Source organism: Pelecanus crispus, chromosome 18 (assembly GCF_030463565.1).
Source record: "Pelecanus crispus isolate bPelCri1 chromosome 18, bPelCri1.pri, whole genome shotgun sequence".
Taxonomy (NCBI): domain Eukaryota; kingdom Metazoa; phylum Chordata; class Aves; order Pelecaniformes; family Pelecanidae; genus Pelecanus; species Pelecanus crispus.
The window spans coordinates 1,535,336-1,557,680 of NC_134660.1; the positions used below are offsets into that span (position 1 = coordinate 1,535,336).

The 22,345-nt window shown below is 71.7% G+C and overlaps 2 protein-coding genes across 2 annotated transcripts; both read left to right on the plus strand.

Moving 5' to 3' along the window:
* The first annotated feature begins 13,896 nt into the window (after nucleotides 1-13,896).
* SP6 (Sp6 transcription factor) lies at nucleotides 13,897-15,000 on the plus strand. Its single transcript, XM_075722988.1, has one exon. The coding sequence runs from the start codon at nucleotides 13,897-13,899 to the stop codon at nucleotides 14,998-15,000; it is 1,104 nt and encodes a 367-aa protein (XP_075579103.1).
* A 5,323-nt stretch (nucleotides 15,001-20,323) lies between these two features.
* Nucleotides 20,324-22,343, plus strand: SCRN2 (secernin 2). The gene is made up of 7 exons (XM_075723010.1): nucleotides 20,324-20,580; nucleotides 20,689-20,870; nucleotides 20,958-21,157; nucleotides 21,248-21,463; nucleotides 21,574-21,739; nucleotides 21,881-22,058; nucleotides 22,185-22,343. Exons 1-7 carry the CDS (start codon nucleotides 20,410-20,412, stop codon nucleotides 22,341-22,343), a joined length of 1,272 nt encoding a protein of 423 aa, XP_075579125.1. The 5' UTR covers nucleotides 20,324-20,409.
* The last annotated feature ends 2 nt before the right edge of the window (nucleotides 22,344-22,345 follow it).

Consider the following 22,345-nt stretch of genomic DNA (forward strand, 5'->3'; position numbering starts at 1 on the left):
CACGCCTGTGACAGCGCAGGCGTACAGCCGCTTGCCAACATCAGAGTTTGTTTTCTCCTTCCCTGATGCTGGGGGCAAATTCCCTGGTGCTTTGGCTGCATTTAAGGAGGAGAAAGAGGAGAAGCAGCTAAAATAAAGCGAGCCAGGACAGCCGCACCGCTGAGGATGCACAGGCACTCTGCGGAAGGACCGGCCTCGGGGAGGAGGGAGCAGCTCCTCACAAACGAGGAAGGAGAGGTTTTGAGGCACAGGAGCAAGCGGATCGCGGGGCACCCTCGAGCAGCAGCTCCCCCAGAGCGACGAGAGGCCCCAGTGGAAACTTCCAGCAGCATCAATCCGCGGCTCCCTGAGCCGCTGAGATCCTGTTGCACCGCACATCCCCAGGGACCAGAGCTACCCGCCTCGGTCCTCATCTGCCTGCTGCACCCCCAGCCCCGGGACGGCTCCCCCAGCTCGGCCCTGCAGCCCCTCCGCGGGGCCAGCGCCCGAGGGGAACGAGCCCAAATCCCGCTCCACAGCCCAGGGGCCAGAACGGGACGGGGCTGAGGTGCTCTTCACCGCACAGCCCCCCCCAAAACACGCAGCAGCACCCCACCGACTCCGCAGCCCTCCAGCTCCCCCCCAGCCCCATACACCCTCCCCAAAAACCGGGCCGGCTTCCCACGCAGACCCCAGCCACAGCACCGCACCCCGCCGGGCAACGCGCCCCCTCCACGCCCCCATGCCTGGGGGCTCCCAGGCCCGGGCACCCCCTGCACCCGCTCCCCGCGCACCCCCAGGACCCTCGCAGCACCCCGGGCAGGGTCGCCCCGCACGGACACACCCCCGCCCCCCCGAGCCGGGCACCGCTGGGAGCGCGGGGCGGCCCCGGGGGGGACCCCTACCACCGCCCGGGCACCCCCGGGCCCCCGCCGCCACGTACCGGGGCACCCCCCGCACACGGCCCGGGCCCCCCCCGGCCGCGGGGCCGCCCCGCCCGGCCCCTCCCGGCGGCGGCGGCGGCGGTCCCCGGGGAGGCGGGCCGAGGTGGCGGGCCCGCCCCCGACCGGGCCCCGGCCCCGGAAGCGCCGCCCGCCCGCCCGCCCGGCGCTCGGGGAGGGCGGGCCGGAGAGGCCGCACGCCCCTTCCGGCCCCCGCGCCACTGACGCTGCCGCCCCCCCGCGCCACCGCCCACCCGCTCCAGCGCTCCCGCCCCCGCCGCGGGCCCGCACAGACCGGCCGGAGCGGCGGCGGCGGCGGCTCCGACCCCCTCACGGCGCCATCTTCCTCCTCCGGGGCCGCCCGGGCACCGCCCTAGGTGGCCCGCCCCCTCGGCGGCCTCTTGACCAATCTCCACCCGGCTTACCGGCGCTCTGGCCAACCGGCGGCGAGATGCTTTATCGTCGGCCAATCCGCCGCGGATTGCCGCTTGATGGGCAGCTCCACCGAGCAATAGGACCCGTGATGGAGTGACAGCTCCGCCAATGCGCGCGGGCCTCTGGGGTGACGGACGGAAGCAGAGACCCAATGGGAGGGCAGATCTCTGATTGACAGCGCAGCTGGCTAATGGGAACAAGCCCAGCCTGTCGCCATCCGCTGATTGATTGACAACCCTTCGAGGCGGGGGAGGCGGACTTCCTCGTGGGCGGGAGCCACCCAAAAGCCGCCTCTCGGTTGGTCGCAGCCATCTTGATTGACACGCAGAGAAGACAATGGAAGACGCGAGGCCGCCGAGCTCCGCTTGTGATTGGCCTCGCCCCTGGGGTGGGGGGGGTGGTGGTGTCTGAAACGTTGAAGCCTGATGACGGCAGCGGGGTCCCCGCGGGGGCGGGGAGTCCCGGGGATCCCCGGGGGGTCCTGGCCCCGGTCGGTCCTGGCCCCGGTCCCGCCGCTCCTGGTGCTCCCCGGTCCTGGGCCGGTGCCCTGGGCCCTCCCCTGCCGGGCCCTCCCGTGCTCCGCCACCGCGGGACCCCGCGCCCGTGGGGCCGGTGCTGCCGCCGGTGCTGCCGCCGGTGCTGCCTCCCCGCCCGGCCCCAGCGCCCCCCAAAGCCGGGGGCATCCGGGCCTTCTCGGGGCCCCGCGGTTGAGCTCCGGGGAGCGGCCCCCCCCCCACCCCGATCCCATCACCCCACCCCGCGGGCCGGCCTGGCGCCCATCGCCGGCCCCTCGGGGCTCCCCAGGGGAGGCGGCGCAGGGCGGCCCCGGCACCCCGGGGTGCGGGGCGGCAGCCGGGGATGGGGGCGACCCAAAGCCTGGTGGCACCCAGTCCCGCCGCTCCTGAGGGACCCCATCTCCCCCGGGGGCGGGGGTACCGGGGGGGGCTGGGGTGCCTGGAAGGGGTTGGGGTGCCCAGAGGGGGTCGGGGGCCTCAGTCCCCACACAGGGGTCAGGGTGCCTGGGGGTGTTGTGGCTCCCATTCCCCTCGCAGGGGTCAGGGTGTTTTGGGGGGTCAGGGTGCCCATTCCCCTCTCAGGGGTTAGGGTGCTTGGGGGGTGTTGGGGTGCCCATTCCCCTCGCAGGAGTCAGGGTGTTTTGGGGGGGGTCACAGTGCCCATTCCCCTCATGGGGGTCAGGGTGCCCATTCCCCTTGCAGGGGTCAGGGTGCCCATTCCCCTCGCAGGGCTCAGGGTGCTTTGGGGGGTCACAGTGCCCATTCCCGTTGCAGGGGTCAGGGTGCTTGGGGGGTGTTGTGGCTCCCATTCCCCTCGCAGGGGTCAGGGTACTCATTCCCCTCTCAGGGGTCAGGGTGTTTTGGGGGGGTCAGGGTGCCCATTCCCCTCGCAAGGGTCAGGGTGCTTGGGGGGTGTTGGGGTGCCCATTCCCCTCGCAGGGGTCAGGGTGTTTTGGGGGGGTCACAGTGCCCATTCCCCTCATGGGGGTCAGGGTGCCCATTCCCCTCGCAAGGGTCAGGGTGCCCATTCCCCTCGCAAGGGTCAGGGTGCTTGGGGGGTGTTGGGGTGCCCATTCCCCTCGCAGGGGTCAGTGTGATTGGGGGGGTCAGGGTGCCCATTCCCCTCGCAGGGGTCAGGGTGCTTGGGGAGGGGTCAGGGTGCCCATTCCCCTCGCAGGGGTCAGGGTGCCCATTCCCCTCACAGGGCTCAGGGTGCCCAGCAGCTGCGCCCCGCACGCCCCCACCCCAAGCTCCCCACGCTCCCAGCTCCAGGGCCACCCCCCACAACAGCAGCTGAGGGGCCACCAACCACCCCCGCCACCGGCTGGGGGATCCCCGGCTGCTCCGGTCCCCCGACCCCATGCCAGGCCCGGGGGTGCCCAGCTGGCTCCAGCCCCCACGGGACCAGCACCTCCCACTGGAGCCAAATAATTGCTCGGTGCTTTGTTGTGCAGTGTCTATGGCCCCGGGGCCTTCATTTGTGGGAACTTGCTGTGGCGAGTGCCTCCCTTTTAATTACCTCCCCTCCTCATGCTCCTGCTTACTCACCGCCTGGCACCGGCGCCTCCGACCCCCGCCTCGGCCCCCGGCCCCCCACCGCCCCGGCCTCACGTGGGGGTCCCAGCGGCGCATCTCAGGGTGCCGGTGCCGCGCTCGCTTGGGCAGAGCGATCCGCACGCCTGGGTCCTCGTCCTGCCATGGGGCGAAGGCAAGCCCCGGTGCGGCAGGTGGAAGGGGAGGGTTGGGGTTGGGTGCCCGGCGGGGTCCCCTGGGTGGGGGCCGCCCACGGCCACCCCCGGGACCTGGCTCCGGCCAAGCTCATAAACGCTGCGGGAGGCACCGCAGCCACCGACGCTCCCGACGCCGCGCCAGCGTCGTCCTCCGCGTGCCGGGGGCACGGGGACGCGCACGTGTGGGATGCGGCTACGCCGTGCCGCTGCCTGCCCCGTACCCCTGTTTCTGACCCCGCACCCCCGGGATTGGGACCCCCAGCCGCCCTGGGATTGGGACCCCACAGCCCGACACCCTGGGGTCCCCGTCCAGCATCGCCACCCTCTGTGGAGGGACCCCCGGTGCGGGGGTCCCCGCGGGCTCAGCCCGCAGCAGGCTGCACCCCAGCCGTGCCGGGGCGAGGGAGGGGAGTGGGACCGTCCCCACGGAGGGACCCCGGGCAGTCGGCGGCGGGAGGCAGCGGTGCCCAAGGGCCACCGCCTGGCCGGGCGCCCGTGCGGCCTCGGCTCTGCTCCCGGCGCTCCCGCCCCGGCTGCTGGGGCAAGTCCCAGCCTGCCACTCCCTGCCTCAGTTTCCCCAGGCAGGCAGTGACGCCGGCTCTCGGCTGTGAGCCCGGCGCGGACGCGAGCGCGGGCACGATTGCTGTCATCGTCCCTGGGAAAGGGCCATCCCCACGGCACTGGCCAGGCCACCTCTGGGCAGCAGGGTGGGGATGGGGACAAGGGTCTGTGCAGCGAGGCAGGGGACGGGGACATGCAGGTCGGCACAGCAAGGCTGTGACGGGGACGCAGGGATGCAGGGACAAGGGTCTGTGCAGTGACACAGGGGACAAGGACTTGGGTTGGCACAGCATGGCTGGGATGGGCACATGAGGACAGAGGGACACAGGTCCATGTGGTGAGGCTGGGAGAGGCAGGGACAGGGACACGCAGGTCGGCACAGCAAGGCTGCGACGGGGATGCAGGGACAAGGGTCTGTGCAGCGAGGCAGGGGACAGGGACGCGGGTTGGCACATCATGGCTGGGCTGGGGACATGGGGATACAGGGACACTGGTCCATGCGGTGAGGTTGGGAGAGGCAGGGACAGGGACACGCAGGTCAGCACAGCAAGGCTGGGATGGGGACATTGGAACACAGGGACACAAGGACATGGGGACACCGTGCAGCGAGGCAGGGATCCCCGCAGAGCCAGGCTGCGCCGGCAGGACCCAGAGGACCCAGAGGACCTGGAGCCGCGCAGGGAGCGAGGGGGACACGGTGCCGTCCCACCCCTTCGGTCCCACCCGGAGCAGAGCTGCTCCCATGCTGGCCCCGCAGGGACACAGGGGATGGGGACAGGCTGGCGCGGGGCCCCGCGGGCTGGGGGGTGGCCAGGTGCCCCCCGTCAGCCCCAACCCCGAGGGGCCCTGGCACAGCGCTGTGTGGTTGTGTGGCCCTGTCCCCTGTGTGGCCATGTGTCCCCAACCCTGGTGCAGTGCTGTGGCCCTGTTCCCAGTGTGGCCATGTGTCCCTGTCCCTGATGCAGCCCTGTGTCCCATCTCTGGCAGACCGGCGTGTCCCATCACTGCTGCAGCCATGTGTCCCTGTTCCCAGGGCCACTGTGTCCCCATTTCCCCATTCCCGGTGCACCTGCACATCCCTGTCCTCAGTGCAGCCACGTGTCCCATCCCCGGTGCAGCTGCATGTCCCTGTCCTCAGTGCAGCCACGTGTCCCATCCCCAGTGCAGCTGCATGTCCCTGTCCCCCGTGCATCCGTGTGTCCTATCCCTGGTGCAACCACATGTCCCTGTCCCCGGTGCATCGGTGTGTCCTATCCCTGGAGCAACCACGTGTCCCTGTCCCCGGTGCATCCATGTGTCCTATACCTGGTGCATCTGTGTGTCCTATGCCTGGTGCAACCGCGTGTCCCCGTCCCCAGCGCATCCATGTGTCCTATGCCTGGTGCAACCGCGTGTCCCTGTCCCCGGTGCATCCATGTGTCCTATGCCTGGTGCAACTGCATGTCCCCGTCCCTGGTGCATCCATGTGTCCTATACCGAGTGCAACCACATGTCCCCATCCCCGGTGCATCGATGTGTCCCATACCCGGTGCAACCGCATGTCCCCATCCCCAGTGCATCCATGTGTCCCATGCCCAGTGCAACCGCATGTCCCCATCCCCGGTGCATCCGTGTGCCCCATACCCGGTGCAGCCGTGTGGCCCTGTCCCCGGTGCATCCGTGTGCCCCATACCCGGTGCAGCTGCGTGTCCCTGTCCCCGATGCATCCACATGTCCCATCCCTGGCACAGCCACATGTCCCAATCCCCGGTGCATCCATGTGCCGCATCCCCGATGTGCAATGCCGGGCCAGATTTCCCCACGCAGTGACTGACAGCCGGGCCGGTTGGGCGCAGATAGGCAGAGAGATTACACGGGCCTAATTAAAAGCCATATTTAAAACTACACCGAGCCGTCAGCTCCGTCGCCACGTCGTAGAGGTCAAGTCCCGACAGTAATTCCTGCTCTCGGTGAGAAACGCTCCCTCGGGGCACACCGCGACCTGGCACGCACTGCGGGCAGGGGAAGCCCGTCACGATAATCCCGGGAGATATCTCTGCCAGGCAGGCGGGTGCCCTGCCTTCAGCTTTTCCCCCAGGGACCGGGCGGATAGCCCCGTGCCAGCCGTCGTGCACCCGGGGACGCAGCTGCGTCCCCGGGTGCACGACGGCTGGCACGGGGCTGCACCCTCACCCCCATGATGGCATGGCTTGGGGACAGGGACAGGACCCATTTTCTTCCGTGGCCGAAGGGCTACGGGAGTGATGGGGACTGTGCCAGGCTGTGCCCTCCGGGTACAGGCACAGGGATTTGGGACCCCGTGCTGGGGGTGCCGGAGGTCCCCTGGGGTCCCAATCTGGGCTGAAGGACCCCGTACCGCGTGCCGGTCACCACGTTTGCTAACCCATGGGTGCATGGGGCTGCGAGCACCCCATGGGGCTGGGAGCACCCAGGACCACCCCAGTACGTGACCCACCAGGCATCGTCCCCACCGTGCCAGCACTGGCAGGCTCGGGGTGTCCCCCCCGGCTCCCACCAGCACCCCCCGGCTGCACCCCACAGGGGGTTCAACATCAGCCCAGCGTCACCCCCCAAGGGCTGTCTGGGTGCGGGGCCGGGGGCAGCACCCCCAAAACCTCGGGGGAGGATCCGGGCGCTTCAGCTCTCCCCGTCTGAGGCCCTGCGGCCGCCCCCGGGGCTCCCCCCCAGGACGGGGCGACCCAGACAGTGCAGCCCCATGGCACCCGCTGCAGACCCCCCCGGGCGCCCTCCCCGGGCACCCCGCTCCTGGGCACCCAGCCTCCGTGGAGCTCAGCACCCACATGCGTGGGTGGGTGCCTGCAGGCGGCGGGTGCACACGCACATGGACGTGCGCACACGCAGGGAGCTGGTGCACCACACGGGGGGGGGGGGGGGGGCCTCATGCCCTGCACACATGAGCACACGCATGGACATGACACCCCCTGCACACGCACACGCATGCAGCAGCACTGCACATGTGTGCACACGCATGCACACACTCTCAGTGCCGCGCCGGCCCCGCTCCCCCCACAGACACCAATTTGTTTTATGGCAGCAGAGGAAATTGCCATCCGTTCCCCCGAGCCAGGAGCCGTGGGAAGTGCTCGGCCCCGGGGCCGGGAGGGGCCTCGGCCGTCCCTCTGTCCCCCAACATCTTCCTGCAGCCTGGGGGGACATCTCGGCTCCTCTGGCTCCCCATCCCCCTGGCCCTGGGGGGACCAGGAATGCCTCTCCTCCTCCGTCCCTCCATCCCTCCATCCCTCTGTCCCTCTTCTCCTCCATCCTTCCGTCCCTCTGTCCCTCCATCCTTCCGTCCTTCCATCCCTCCATCCCTCCGTCCCTCTGTCTCACCATCCCTCCATCCCTCTTCTCCTCCATCCCTCCATCCCTCTGTCCCTCCATCCTTCCATCCCTCCATCCCTCCATCCCTCTGTTCCTCTGTCTCTCTGTCCCTCCATCTCCCTGTCCCTCCTTCCCTCCATCCCTCTTCTCTCCATCCCTCCGTCCCTCCGTCCCTCTGTCCCTCTTCTCCTCCATCCCTCCATCCCTCCATCCCTCTGTCCCTCTTCTCCTCCATCCCTCCGTCCCTCTGTCCCTCTTCTCCTCCATCCCTCCATCCCTCTGTCCCTCTTGTCCTCCATCCCTCCGTCCCTCCGTCCCTCTGTCCCTCTTCTCCTCCATCCCTCCATCCCTCCATCCCTCTGTCCCTCTTCTCCTCCATCCCTCCATCCCTCTGTCCCTCTTCTCCTCCATCCCTCCATCCCTCCGTCCCTCTGTCCCTCTTCTCCATCCCTCCATCCCTCCATCCCTCTGTCCCTCTGTCTCTCCATCCCTCCATCCCTCCGTCCCTCTTCTCCTCCATCCCTCTGTCCCTCTGTCTCTCCATCCCTCCATCCCTCCATCATCCCCCCCCCCCCATCTCCCCCTGGTGACAGGGGTGTCCCCAACCCCCAGGAGCCACAGGGCTGCACCCCCCCAGCTCAGCACCGCCCGCACCCCGTGCCAGCCCCTTTGGTCCCCATCGCCCATCGGGGCGCAGCGAGGGCTGTGGATGCCCCCCCGGCCGTGCCCAGCTCTGGGGGGTCGAGCAAGGGGTCGAGGGCAGGGGGTGCGGGGGGAGGCTGCTGCCTCATGCCCACCCGCACACCGCGGGTCCGGTGGAGTTTTGGGGAACGCCGACCCCTCCCGCCCCCGTCCCGGCTCCGTGTGGGACCCAGGACCCCCGTCTGCCCCTCAGCCCCCCTCAGCGGCTGGAGCAGCTCCTGCTGCCGGAGCGCTCGGGAGGGATTGGAAGCATTTGCCTCTCGCCTTGTAATTTATGCAAATGGGCTCTGTAATTAGCTGTAATTTCAAGGCACGGCTCGGGGTTTCAGACACTCGGTGGCGAGGAGATGCCCCCCCGGAATCCTCTGGCATCGGCGTGATTTCCTCCCCATGTGTGGTCCCAGACGGGGCTCCAGCTCCGCTCGAGGTGGCTCCAGGACCCCCCGCCCCCAGCCCCCCAGCCTCCCCTCCCCCCGTGCCCCCCGTCCCCCCATCCTTGTGCCACCACCCCATCCAGCCGCGAGCTCTCAGCCTCCCGCTGTTCCCGGCCGCATCCTGGGCGGCTCCTTCCCCCCCAGCCCAGGAGCGGTGTTTTGGGATGTGGTCCAGAGGATGGTGGGGGGGCCTTGGGGTGGGTGCTGGTGGCCTGGGTGCATCAGGGTCTCCCCAGGTCCTCGTCCCTGTCCCCAGAAGGCACCGGGTGCCCCACATCCTCCTGCCACGCAGCCCCTCCGTGGCCAAGAGGCGGGGAGCGGGGCCACAACAGGAATGGGGGGAGAGGAGCCCCCGCAGCCGGCACCCAGGACCCCCGGGCAGGGACCCATCTCCCTCCCGCACCACCGGTCCCTGAAGCGCTGGGGAGACTGGGAGGAGACCCCGGAGCGAAGTGACGCAGGGCGAGCCACGTCCCCACCATGTGCACGGGGAAAGGCACGCCGGGGGGTCCCTGCTCCGGCGGCACCGCCGGGACGGGGCTCGGGCTGGGGGTCTGGCTGGATGGTGCCCGGAGCTGTACGGGCAAAGTCTGCAAACCGCTCCCTGCTCCGGAGAGCTGCTGGTGGCCGCGATGGGGCCACCACCCAGGCCCAAACAGCGTCTGGGTGTCCCCAAACTGGAGCATCCCCCTTCCCCATGGCCAGGGGAACAGCCGCCGGCACCTCCCGGGTGGGCGCAGGGGAGAAGAGGCGGCGGGACCCTGGGGCTGGGGTCCCCCTGCATCCCCCACAGAGCACCTGAGCACCGGGGCGCGTGTTCCCCACCACCTATTTACAGCCAAGCCCCCGTCAGCGGCTTGCCCTGCCCCTGCCCGCCGCGGGGGCCCCATCCCGGGGTCCCCATCCCGCAGCCTGGCCAAGCCGTGGGGCCACCCTCACCCCACAGGCAGCCGTGTTTCGGTGGCGGCAGTGGAGCCATCCCTGGGATGATGAAAACCAGGAGAGTTTTCCCCTGGGCGAAGGAGTTCCCTGCGCCCTCCGCCCGGCCGGGCGCTTGGCAAGCATGGCAGGGAGACGTGGGCTCCCACGCGCCGGCACGCCAGGCTCGGCCGGCCGGGCTCGCAGTGCTGCGGGCCGAGGTCCCGGCTCTGGCGAGGCACAAACGCCTTTCCCCGTGGCCTTCGGAGCGGGGTGGGCTTCCCCTGGGGCCATGGGGGTCCCCGCAGGGTTGCAGCCGCCGGCAGCCAGCCCCGTGCCGGCCCAGGGATTTCGGCCGTGGAAATGGGGACACGACGCCCTGGTGATTAAGTGGCTCCTCCGGCCGCCGCGTTGCCGCCTCGCAGTTCCCAGGGCTTCTCCCTCCCGGCAGCCCCTTGTGCCGGCAGCCTCGGCGGGAGGGTTGGACACCCCCGGGCCGAGCGGGGACGGATGGGCTCAGTCAGGACCTCCGGGACCCTTTTTGGGGTGCCCTGAATCCATCTGGGTCATGGTGGGTCCTGCCCACCAGCATCCCGCTCCCTCCTCTGCGGGTCCAGCTCTGGCCCCAAAACTTGTCCCCTGTGCCTGTCCCATTTAGCCCGCGGCATGCGGCCGAGGGGCACCGGGGCGGGCGGCGAGCCCCCCACCTCGACGGGTGCCATCCCCGGGGACAGGGGCAGGCGGCCACCTTTGGGTGCCACCCCCGGGCAGGGGGGGACGGGACAGGCGGCGGGGCTCGGCGGGGTGCCCGGGGGTCCCCGGGGGGTTTTGGCAGGAGGGCGGCAGGAGGAGGGCGGCCACGGGCGCGGGAGGGAGGCGGTCGGTTCTTTCTTCTTTAATTACCCCCCTGCTTGCGGTGTCTGCTGCGAACTTCCCGTCCCCTCCCTCCGCTTTCATGCGCCGGATCCTGGGACCGGGACCAGGCTCCTGTCAAGCGGCGGGGCTGGGGCTCTGCCTCCAAGGGTTAAAATCACCTGGGCCGGGGAGGGGTGGAGCTGGGACGGTGGGGAGGAGGGAAGAGCCGGGAGCCGGGCTGGGACCCAGCCATTCCTGCTCGCCCGGCCCAGTGGGTGCCCCGTCCCTGGGGAGCCGCGCAGGGTCCCTCGGGGTCCCCTCGGGAGCCAGCGCCCACGCCACGCCGATGAGGACGGAGCCGCCGGGAGCTCGCCGCCGCTAGACCCGTAGGTAGCCCCGGGCGCTGCCCGCCCTCCATCGCCCCGACGGCCGCGGGAGGGCGAGCGGCGGGGGGGAGCCCCGGCGGGGACCCCCGACTGGCTGCGGGCTGCGGCGGCCGCCCCGACCGGCGGCTGGGAACGCGCTGCCGCCGGCTCCGCCGCCCCGGCCCGGCCCAGCCCCGGCAAGTCCCTGCTTGCCGCCGCCGCCGCGTCCACTGGCCACCGAGCCCCGAGGCTGCCGGCCCCTTGGCCACCCGCGACGCCCGGCCCTCGCCCCCCCGTTTACAGCGCCAAGCCCCCTCCCACCGCCCCCCCCGCTGCCCCACGGGGACCCCGCGCCGGTGCCAAGCTCGGGTGCGGAGCAGGGGGCTGGGCGAGCTGCCCCCACCCCCCGGTGCTGTCCCCGTCCCCCACCAAAGCCCCCCGGGAGTTTCGCTCCGGTGGGAGCGTGGCTGTGGGGTGAACGCGGCGGCCGTTCGCCCCCGAAGCCGCGGCATCGCCTTAAACCCACACAGCATCCACCCCGCACCCGCGGCATCGCCCCTAAACCCACAGCATCACCCCCAAACCGCAGCGTCACCCCAAACCCGCGGCACCGGCACCGAGCGTCGTCGGTCCAGAGCCTTCCGTCGCGGCTCCCCATGCCCGGCCGGGCGGGAGCCAAGGCCGAGGGCCGAGGGCAGAGCCGCCTGCCCAGCCCTGCCGCGGGGCGAGGCACCGGCGAGGCCGGGAGACGGGCAGAGCCGCCTCTGCCCAGCCTGGACCGTGACTCACGGGACGCATCACTCGCCGGTGCCTCAGTTTCCCTGCGGTGAAATGGCCAACGCGTCGTCAAGCCCCGCCAAGGAGGGCGACGCTTGGGGGCCCCTGGGGATTTTTTTTTTTTTTTTTTCCTGTCATCATTCCCGGGTGGAAAAACGCCCCGGGAGCCTCCACGCGTGGCTGGGGTGGCCGGGTAGGGCAGGGCTGATGAAGGGGGAGTCCGTCCCAGTGCCCCCATCCCAGCGCTGGTCCCTCTTCCCTAGCTTCGAGAGGGGTTTCCAGTGGAGCTGGACGGGGTGCAGCCGCGGCGGAGATGGTGCGACGCGGCTGTGGGGCTCGGTACGCCCGGGGCCGTGGCTGGGGGGCTCGGTCCCGCTGGGACCCCCCCGAGCTGAGGGGAACGTTTGGGAGCGGGGTGCGCCGGGACGGCTGCGGCCGTCGCTGCCCAGAGCTCACTGTGGCTGTGCCAGGTCCGTGTCGGGTGGGACCTGCCCGGGACCCCGCAGGGGGTCCCTTCTCCTCCCGTCGGGGCTGGGGGGCTGCGGGATGTCCCTGCCAGGTCCTCCCTGTCCCCCAATCCTGGGGGCCCTGTGCGGTGCAGGCTGCCACTCTGTAGCCCTGCAAAGGGCCGTCACGATGGGGTTTCGTGGTTTTGACTGCGATCTGGCACCCACGGGGAGCAGGGGGCTGGGGGGGCTCAGGACCCCCCCAGGGACCAGTGCTGGGTTGGGAGCCGTGACCCCCTCGGTGGCCAGCCATCACCTACCCTGCTGGCATCCCCAGGAGGCAGGGGTAGTCCCCAGGAGCCAGCCCCAAAATTGGTGCCAACCCCCCCAGGGTTGGGGTGGGCAGCGCTGAGCCCCCCCTGAGGAGCAGCACCCCAAAACCTGCTCAGGCCACCGGTCCTGGGGCCTCGTCCCACCCGTGACCGCCCGTGCTCCCGCTTGGACTTGGGTATGGCAGGTGGAGGTGGGTCCCGTCGGGGGGATTTTGGGACCCCCTGGCTCCCACCCCTATCCTTGGGGACTCCCTGCCCTCCCCAGTGCTGCCTGGCAGGGAAAAACAGTGTCCCCATGCCGCTGGGGGGGTCTTCAGCATTGGGGACCCCTTCCCTGCCCCAGGTGCATGGTGCTGGGGATCAGGGGGCTCTGGGGGCCCCCTTTGTGCAGGGGATCCCCCACCCCAAAAGCTTCAGCACCCCCCCGGTGCATCCCCGGGGGTCTGTCCCTGCCCCACACGGGCTGAGGGCGGCAGGGGGGTGGCTGGGAGCGGGCGACGGTGGTGGGAGGGGACGGTGGGGGTTTGCAGGAAGGGGGGGGTCTCAGCCGCCCCCCGCCACGGCGCCAGTGGGAAGTCGGGGGGCGGGAGCCGGTGGCGGCAGGTGGATTTCGACACCAGGGTGGGGCCCGTCCCCAGTGGGGTTTGCACAGCTCCCGGTGAGTCACGGCCGCCGTGCCGTGGAGCCAGCGGGTGCCCGGGGGTCCGGGGGTGCAGCGGCTGCCCCGGGGGTCTGGGACCACGGGCGAAGGCAGCCCAGAGCCCGGCTTCAAAGGGCTGCCGGGGGCTCGGCCCCGGGGCTCCGCTGCCTCCCCGCAGCCGGCTCCGCTCCCCAATCCTGCTGCCACCCAGCCCGGGGCGCGGGGCCCCCCCCGGCTGCATTTTGCCCCCGCGGCAGCCTGGGGGGCTCCCAGCCGGGCCAGGGCCTTGGGGTGGGCGTGGAGCTGGGCGCGATGGTTTCCCAGCCCGGCCAGGGTGCGGGAGAACCGGGGTGGCCCCGTGGGCGCCGTGTCCCCCCGTGGGTGCCGTGTCACCCCGTGGTGGGGGCACGGGCTTGGGGACCCCGCTCGCGTCCCCTCGGGGACCCCGGCTGCGCTGGAGGGACGTGGTCGGGGAGGTGACGAGGCAGATGCCGGCGGCTTCCTTAGATTTTGGAATGAGGCACCGACCCCTTTGGGGCTGGCAGGGGGTCCGTAGGGGCAGGGGCACGGGTGCTGAGGGGTGACCCCCTGCCCGATGCCACCGTCCTGGTGTCACACCGGGCTGCGGAGCGGAGAAACCCTCTTGCTGGGGCAGGGGGTCCCCCAAATCGCGGGTGACAGGGTGATGGGTGCTGGGGACGCCGTCACCCGGGGCATGGCGGGACCGTACCGGTGCAGGACGGGGAATACGGTGCCGGGGCTATCTCCGGTGCCAAACCCCGCCCTGTGCCGGCGTGCCGAGGGGCAGGGGGGTTAGGAGGTGTGCCCCCCACTTTTCTCACAGCTCTTCTCTCCCCCTGCTCCCCGCCCGGCCCTCCTCGGCCCTACAGGTCTGTCTGCTCCGCCGCCCCGCGCCGCTCGGCAATGCTCACAGCGGTCTGCGGCTCCTTGGGGACCCAGCCCTCCGACGCGCCCCGCGCCTCTCCGAGCCACCTCGACCTGCAGCCACTGCAGCCCTTCCAGCCCCACGGCAGCGCCGCGGCGGGCGCCGCCGACTTCGCTTCCCCGCTGCCCCCGCCGGAGCTGCCGCTGGCGGGTCCCGAAGCCGCCGCCGCCTTCGCCACCCCCGGCACCTACGAGCCCCATGGCCCCCCGCGGTTAGAGCTGCCCGCCGAAGGCCCCGCCGCCCCTGGCACCTACGCCAAGCTGCTGCCGGCTGCCCCGGACATGGCGCATCCCTACGAGCCTTGGTTTCGGCCCCCCCATCCCGCTCCCCCCGGCGAAGAGGGAGGCGTCAACTGGTGGGACCTCCACGCCGGAGCCAGCTGGATGGAGCTGCCCCCCGGGCAGGGCGGGGGGCTGCAGGTGCCCGGGCACCCTGGTTTGCCGCCAGCCCTAGGGGGGTACGGCGGGGGGGAGCACCAGCTCTGCGCCCCCCCCGCCCACCTGCTGCCCCCCCCCACCCAGCACCTCCTGGGACCGGAGGGGGCGAAGGTGCTGGAGGGACCCCCCGAGCCCCAGGGGCCGGAGGCGGAGGGCGGCGGGCGGCCGAAAGGCGCCCGTCGTGCCGTGCCGCGGGGCGGGGGGCAGGCGGCGTGCCGCTGCCCCAATTGCCAGGAGGCGGAAAGGGGGGGTCCCTGCCCCGAGGGGGTGAAACGCAAGCACCTACACAACTGCCACATCCCCGGCTGCGGGAAGGCGTACGCCAAGACCTCCCACCTGAAAGCCCACCTGCGCTGGCACAGCGGCGACCGGCCCTTCGTCTGCAACTGGCTCTTCTGCGGCAAGCGCTTCACCCGCTCCGACGAGCTGCAGCGGCACCTCCAGACCCACACCGGCGCCAAGAAATTCGCCTGCCCCATCTGCGGCCGCGTCTTCATGCGCAGCGACCACCTGGGCAAGCACATGAAGACGCACGATGGGGGCAAGGACGGGGGCGAACCCGAGGTCAAGGGCGCCGGGGACCCGTCGGCCGGCAAGGGAGGCAAGAGGGAGTCGGAGGGGGGTAACGCCGCCCCCACAAACTGAGCCGCTGAGCCCCGGGGGGGGACGCGGATGGAGGTGGGGGAGGACCCGGGGGCCAAGGGGACCCTTCGGGGCCGGTCTCCGATGGGTGTCGGTTTTGGGAGGGGGGGTGCGCAGGGCTGGCACCTTGTGCTCAAAGCGGTGGCGAGGGGGCGGACACGCTGGGGGGGTGCCGGTTGGGGAGCGCCGGAGCCGCAGCTGCCCCGCGGGGGTTTCACTTGTCCCGCTCCCGCTCTCCCGCCCCGGTTCCCCCCCATCCTCCCCCGGCTTCCCAAATCTTTTTTTCGGGAGGCTGCTGGCAGGCGGCGGGGCTGTTTGGGAGGAACATCAATGGGAGCCGAAGGAGCAGGCGCTGCCCGGGCACGTCCAGCCCCAAAGGGGAGGAAGGAGAAGGAGAAAGGGAGAGAGGAGAAACCCGGGAGCCTTCGCTCGGGGAGGACGGCTGCAGCCCTCCGGCCCCTTCCCCGTGGTTCCCCACAAACCCTTGGCGTCCCGGGCTCGGCCCCCCCCCAGCGCCAGCCCAGCTTTTTCGCCACCCGTGTGGTTTTGGCACCCGCAGGGTTGCCCACAGGGGCTCGGGGGGTGCCCACGGCCCCCTGCCCCGGCTGGGGATGCTGGGCCAGTGGGGGTCCCACATCCCCTGCAGCCCCGCTTTGGCTGGGGAGTTTGGGGGGTGCAAAAAACTTCTTTTTTTTTTTTTTTTGGCCCAAATTGAGGCTAAAATGGGAAAAAAAAAAAAAAGAAATCCCGCTCGGATGAGCGGTGGCGGGGCCGTGGGGGGCCGCGGCGGGCGCGTGGCGCGGCGGCGGGCGGTTGCCCAAGCGCACACCTGCAGCTTTCCCACACCCACCGCCGCGGCCCCGGGCGGGAAGCACACAAGGCAGCCGCGGTCCCGGGAGAGCCGGGGCGGCCACATTCCTCTGGCCTGGCACGGCCACGCTGCCCGCCGCCCCACGACCCCCGCCTGCCCCCCCGGCGCCCCGCGGCCGTCGCTCCCCGGGGACCCCGCGACTGTGGGGGATCTCCCCCGGGCGTTGCTGCCCATCTCCCGGGGACCCCATTGCCCTCCTCCCCCGGGGACCCCATTGGGGACCGCAGCCGTGCCCCTGGGTGTGCTGCAGGTCCCTCGGGGACCCCGTATCTCCAGGGGACCCCGGCTGTCCCCCTCCCGTGCATGCTGCCTGTCCCCCCGGAGCCATCCATCCCCAGGACCCCAAATCTCCAGGGGACCCCAGCTGTCCCCCCCGTGCATGCTGCCCGTCCCCCCGGCACCCCGTAGCCATCCCTCCCCGGGACCCCGTATCTCCAGGGGACCTCTGTCTGTTGTCCCCCACCCTGTGCATGCTGCCTGTCCCCCCGGGGACCCCAAACTGCCCCTTCCCAGGTCCCTGTATCTCCTGGGGACACCCTGGGGCGTCCCCCACCAGGGACCCCGTATCTTCCCTCCCTGGGGCCGTCCCCCTTTCCCCAGGGGACCCCATCTCTGTCCTTCCCCCCCTGGTTGATGGTCCGCAAAACTCTTGGGTTTTGGTCCTTTTGGGTCTTATCCCCCCGATTTTGGCAGAACCCCTTGGACACAGAAGGAGACGCTGAACCTGGGACCGGGGGGCGTGTTGGGGGCCAGTGCTGGGGGCTGCTCTAACCCCCCCAGCCAGCACCAGTTCACACCGGTTGGGAATCCAGGGAGGGGGGAGATTGGGGGGGGGGCTGATTTCCCGGCGTGGCCCCATCCTGGGGGGCTCGGAGGCGCCCCGTGTCTGGGGCTGTGGGGGCTGCCCGGGCTCGGAGCACCCCGGGGCCTGGGTGGGAAGGGGTGGAGGTGAAGTGGAGCGGGGTCCGTGCCCAGAGGGCACCCCGAGGCCTTCGGTTTCAATTGTTTTATTATTATTATTAATTATTAATTATTATTATTATTAATTATTATTATTTTATTAAGGTGAAGCCAGGCTTTGCCACTCAGGCAGAGTGGACGTCTTGGGCTGAAGCTGTGGCCGTGGGCCTTACGGATGGGGAGGGGGGTAGGACCCCCTTAGAGGGTCTCGTCCCTGTCCCCATCCCCGTCCCCGTCGGTGCGCGAGGGCCGATGCCAGCCCCACTGCGCCGTGGGGCCGGGGACGAGCCGTGGGGCTGGAGAAACCCAGCACGAGGTGAAGTCTCGCTGGGGGGTCCGTGGGGACACGTCCCCAGCCCCGGCACGGCCGCCACCGTCCCTCCGCAGGACTCGGGTGACCTGGGCTGCCCGCAGCTCTCGAAGGACGTCCCCGACTCCAGCATTTGCCTTTTCCAGCACAAAATTCCCCCTGGGTGCCCCCCGGATGGGATTTCACCTCTCGAGGGGGACCCTGGCGGGGCTCAGGACCCTCCCCGGGGTGCCGCGGCGTCACGCTGGCGGCTCATCGGATTTTGGTAGCCGAGCCTGGCTCTGGCAGCGGCCGGGGGCTCCAGCGTGTCGGGGTCCCCCGTGCTGCAGCTGCCAGGGCAGGTTTGGGGGGGCTGCGGCGGGGGCACCCCAAGGGTGGGCTGGGGAGGGAACCGCCGAGCAGGGGGTCCCGTGGCGATGCCGGGGTTCAGCCTCGCCACGCTGCCCCCCTCCCCCCCGGGGGCTGGGCCCCCCCACCCGGCTCCGAACCCCGGCGGGGGGCTGCGAGGAGGGGCCCCAGGTGTGCTCTGCCCCCGCACCCCCCCGGGGCCCTGCCTGCCGCGATGGGGCAATGAAGGCTGTAAAACCGGGTGGGGAGGGACGGAGGCCGGCTCCCACCCGCCGAAACCAGTCCAGCCTGCTGCGGCGTGGGGATCCCGGCCCCGCGCCCCGAACCGCCGCGTCTCCCACCCCCGAGCCGCCTCCCCGGGGCAGGGAGGAACCGGCCCAGCCGGGGGCCCCGGGTGTCCCCCCCACACCCTGAACCCCAGCCCGGGGCGGGGGGCGGCTGCGGGGGCGCAAAGGGAAGCGGGGGACCCCGGGAGCGGGGTGGCCCGAGGGGTGCTGAGGCCGGGGGCGATGGGTGCCCCCCCCACCCCCACCCCCCCGGGGAGGGGAGTTTGTGCTGTGAAGAGGCGGCGGGGGCTGTGGGTTTGGGGGTGGGTTGTTGTTTTGGTTGGTTTTTTTTTTTTTTTTGTACTGGAATAAACGCCGCGTGTTTTCCACGCCCCGGCTCTCCGGCTGCGTCTCTGCCGGGGGTCCCAGGCGTCCGCGCACCCTGACCCCCCCCTCCACCAAAATCTCTGCTGTCCGGGCACCCCGACCCCCACCCTGGCCTCGGGCCTGCGAGGCTGCTCGGGTGGGGGTGCAGGAGGGGGGTGTGGGGGTGAGGAGCGGCTGAGCCCCCCCCGGGGGGGCTGCGTCCCGCACCCCTCCGGGCTCGCCGGGACGCGCCGGGCGGGCGCCCAGGGTCCCCCCGCGGGCAGGGTGCTGCGGAGGGGCCGGGGAGGGCGGGGCGCTGCCACGGGGGGTCTGCCCATGAGGGGGTGCTGCCCACGGGGGGGCTGCCCACGGGGGGGCTGCCCATGAGGGGGTGCTGCCCACGGGGGGCTGCCCATGAGGGGGTGCTGCCCACGGGCGGGCTGCCCACGGGGGGCTGCCCATGAGGGGGTGCTGCCCACGGGGGGGCTGCCCACGGGGGAGCTGCCCATGAGGGGGTGGCAGTCCATGGGGGGGCTGCCCACGGGGGGGCTGCCCACGGGGGGCTGTCGATGAGGGGGTGCTGCCCAGGGGGGTGCTGCCCATGAGGGTCGTTGGCCACGGGGGTGCTGCCCATGAGGGGGTGCTGCCCACGGGGGTGCTGCCCATGGGGGGGCTGCCCGGGGGGGGTGCAGCCCATGGGGGTGCTGCCCATGACGGATGCTGCCCGGGGGGGGGGGGGGCAGCCCACGAGGAGTGCTGCCCGGGGCGGGGGCTGCCCACAGGGGGGGCTGCCCACGGGGAGTGCTGCCCATGAGGGGGTGCAGCCCATGGGGGTGCTGCCCATGAGGGTCGTTGGCCACGGGGGTGCTGCCCATGAGGGGGTGCTGCCCACGGGGGTGCTGCCCATGGGGGGGCTGCCCGGGGGGGGTGCAGCCCATGGGGGTGCTGCCCATGACGGATGCTGCCCGGGGGGGGGGGGGCAGCCCACGAGGAGTGCTGCCCGGGGCGGGGGCTGCCCACAGGGGGGGCTGCCCACGGGGAGTGCTGCCCATGAGGGGGTGCAGCCCATGGGGGTGCTGCCCACAGGGGGGCTGCCCAGGGCGGGCGCTGCCCATGGGGGGGGGGGCTGCCCACGGGGGGTGCTGCCCATGAGGGTCGTTGGCCACGGGGGTGCTGCCCATGGGGGTGCTGCCCACGGGGGATGCTGCTCACGGGGGTGCTGCCCATGAGGGAGGGGGTTACCCACGAGGGGTGCTGCCCACGGGGGTCCCTGCCCCACGGGACCCCCCCAGCTCATACCCTGGTCCCCCGTCCCTGCCCCACGGGGGACGACCTGGGACCCCCTTGCCCGGGCTCCTCTGGGGCCCGGTCGCCCCCCGCCCCACGGGGGGGGGCCCGGTGCCCGTGCCGGTGCCGGTCCCCGCCCGCTGCCGCCGTGCGGCCTCCGGCCACAGGGGGGCGCCGCCGTCCCCCGGAGCGGGCGGGGCCGGGGGGGCGGGACCGGCGGCGGGGGCGGGGCGGGAGCAGCGGCAGGTCCGCGGGAAGGGGGGGTCCCGGGAAGGGGGTCGTGCGGGAAGGGGGGTCCCGGGAACCGGGGCTGTGTGTGTGGGTCCCGGGAACGGGGGCTGTGTGTGTGGGGGTCCCGGGAACCGGGGCTGTGCGGGGGGGGGTTCCCGGGAACCGGGGCTGTGCGAGGCGGGGGGTTGGTCCCGGGAACCGGGGCTGTGCGAGGCGGGGGGTTGGTCCCGGGAACCGGGGCTGTGTGTGGGGGGGTCCCGGGAACCGGGGCTGTGCGGGAGGGGGTCCCGGGAACCGGGGCTGTGCGAGGCGGGGGGTTGGTCCCGGGAACCGGGGCTGTGTGTGGGGGGGGTCCCGGGAACCGGGGCTGTGTGTGGGGGGGTCCCGGGAACCGGGGCTGTGCGGGAGGGGGTCCCGGGAACTGGGGCTGTGGTGGTGGGGGGTCCCGGGAACCGGGGCTGTGCGAGGCGGGGGGGGTGGGTCTCGTCCGTGGTCGGTGCAGGGGGTCCCGGTTACCGGGGCCATCGAGGGGGTTGTCCCCGGTCGGTGAAGAGCTGTGGGGTCCCGGGACAGGAGGTGCCCCCCAGGCCGTGCCGGGATGGGGTCCCCGATGTCCCCCCAGGTTGGGGGACCGTGTCATCCCCCAGACCCCCCCCACCCATCTCCCCACGGCCACCAACCCCACAGGGACCCTGGGGACATGTCCAGGACAGGGACGAGAGGGTGACATCCCCCTCGGTGCCCCCCCCCCGGTCCCCTGCGCCCGGTTTAGGATGGCAGGGCGGGATCCCGCGCCCTCGTCCTGCGACTGCTTCGTGGCCCTGCCGCCGCACACCGCGACGCCCGCCGTCATCTTTGGCAAGAACGCTGACCGGCCGCGCCACGAGGTTCAGGAGATCGTCTACGTCCCCGCTGCCGTCCACCGCCTCGGGGACAAAGTCCAGGTGAGAGCGTGCCGGGACCAGGGCGGCTGCCGGGGTCGGTGCGGCGAGCGCGCCAGGTCTCAGCCCCGCTCCGTGTGTCCCCCCCCCGCCCCTCCCAAAACGCCGCAGTGCACCTACCTGGAGATCGAGCAGGCGGAGAGGACCCACGCGGTGGTGCTGAGCCGTCCCGCCTGGCTGTGGGGTGCCGAGATGGGCGCCAACGAGCACGGCGTCTGCGTGGGCAACGAGGGCGTCTGGACCCGCGAGCCCCTTGGGGAGGATGAGGCGCTGCTGGGGATGGACCTGGTGAGGTGAGGACGGTGCCGTGCGTGTCCCCACCCCTGTCCCGGCCACGCCGTCCCCCACCGCCGGCCGACGGGGTGCTGTTGGCACGACAGGCTGGGTTTGGAGCGGGGCAGCTCTGCCCGGGAAGCCCTGGAAGTGATCACGGGATTGCTGGAGCGCTACGGCCAGGGCGGGAGCTGCAAGGAGGAGCCGGTGCCCTTCGTCTACCACAACACCTTCCTGCTGGCTGACCGCGCCGAGGCCTGGGTGCTGGAGACGGCTGGGCGATACTGGGCGGCCCAGCGGATCCCAGGTGAGCAGGCGGTGGTTGTACCAGGAGGACGGAGAGCCCTGTCTGTGTGTGTGCGTCCCCCAGCGTGACCCCCCGCCTCGGCCTTCGCAGAGGGCAGCCGCAACATCTCCAACCAGCTCAGCATCGGGAGGGAGATCACGGCCGAGCACGCGGGGCTGCGGCAGCGAGCCCGCAGCCAGGGCTGGTGGAGCGGGGATGGCGAGTTCAGCTTCGCCGAAGTCTTCTCCCTGACGCAGCAGCCTGCCCGTATGGAGGCTGCCAAAGCCCGCTACCGCGCCGGCAAGGAGCAGCTGCGGCAGCGCGCAGGTGGGGACGGGGACGGGGAAGGGGACGTCCGCCCACGGCTTGCCCTGGCATCTCCACGCTTCCCGTGGCCGCGGCAGCCGGCGGTGACGTGGCTCTGCCTCACCTGCCAGGTCACATCACGGCGGAGACGTTCATGGCCATCCTGCGGGACAAGGCCAGCGGGATCTGCATGGACTCGGAGGGTTTCCGCACGGCGGGCAGCATGGTGTCCGTGCTGCCCCGGGACCCCGCCTTGCCCTGCGTCCACTTCTTCACGGCCACCCCTGACCCCTCCAGGTGTGGACACCAGTGGGGAACAGCCCCGCTCCGGGGGTGACGGGGACGAGGCAGAGCCGTGCCCCGGGCTGAGCGTCCCCCGGGAGCAGCATCCGTGCTCGCGCTGGCCGGTCCCAGGGCCTCCATGCTCTTCTCTGGCAGGTCCGTCTTCAAGCCCTTCGTCTTTGTGGCTGGCCTCAAGCCTGTGCCGCAGGTGAGATCTCCCACCTTCCATGACGACCCCGCCAAGAAGATCCCGCGCTTCCAGAGCACGGTCGATCGGCGGCACCAACTCTACCGCCGGCATCAGGCAGCGCTGGAGCTGATGGAGAGGGACCAGGTACCCCAGACCCTTCCCCAGCCGCCACTGCCCGGGGACCCTCGTGCTGCCCCCGGCGATGTGGGAGGCAGTCGAATTCCCTGAGGGTGCCCGGTCTCAGCTCTCCTCTGTCCCCAACCCCGCCAGGAGCGGGGCCAGAAGCTCCTGCAGATTCTGCGGGACCTGGAGAAGCAGGGCCTGGAGGGGATGAACGCGCTGCTGAGGGGCACGGTGGCCCCCCGCCCAGAGGAGCTGGCCGACCTCTTCTTCGACTGCGTGGAGGCAGAGATGAAGTTTTACGCATAAAC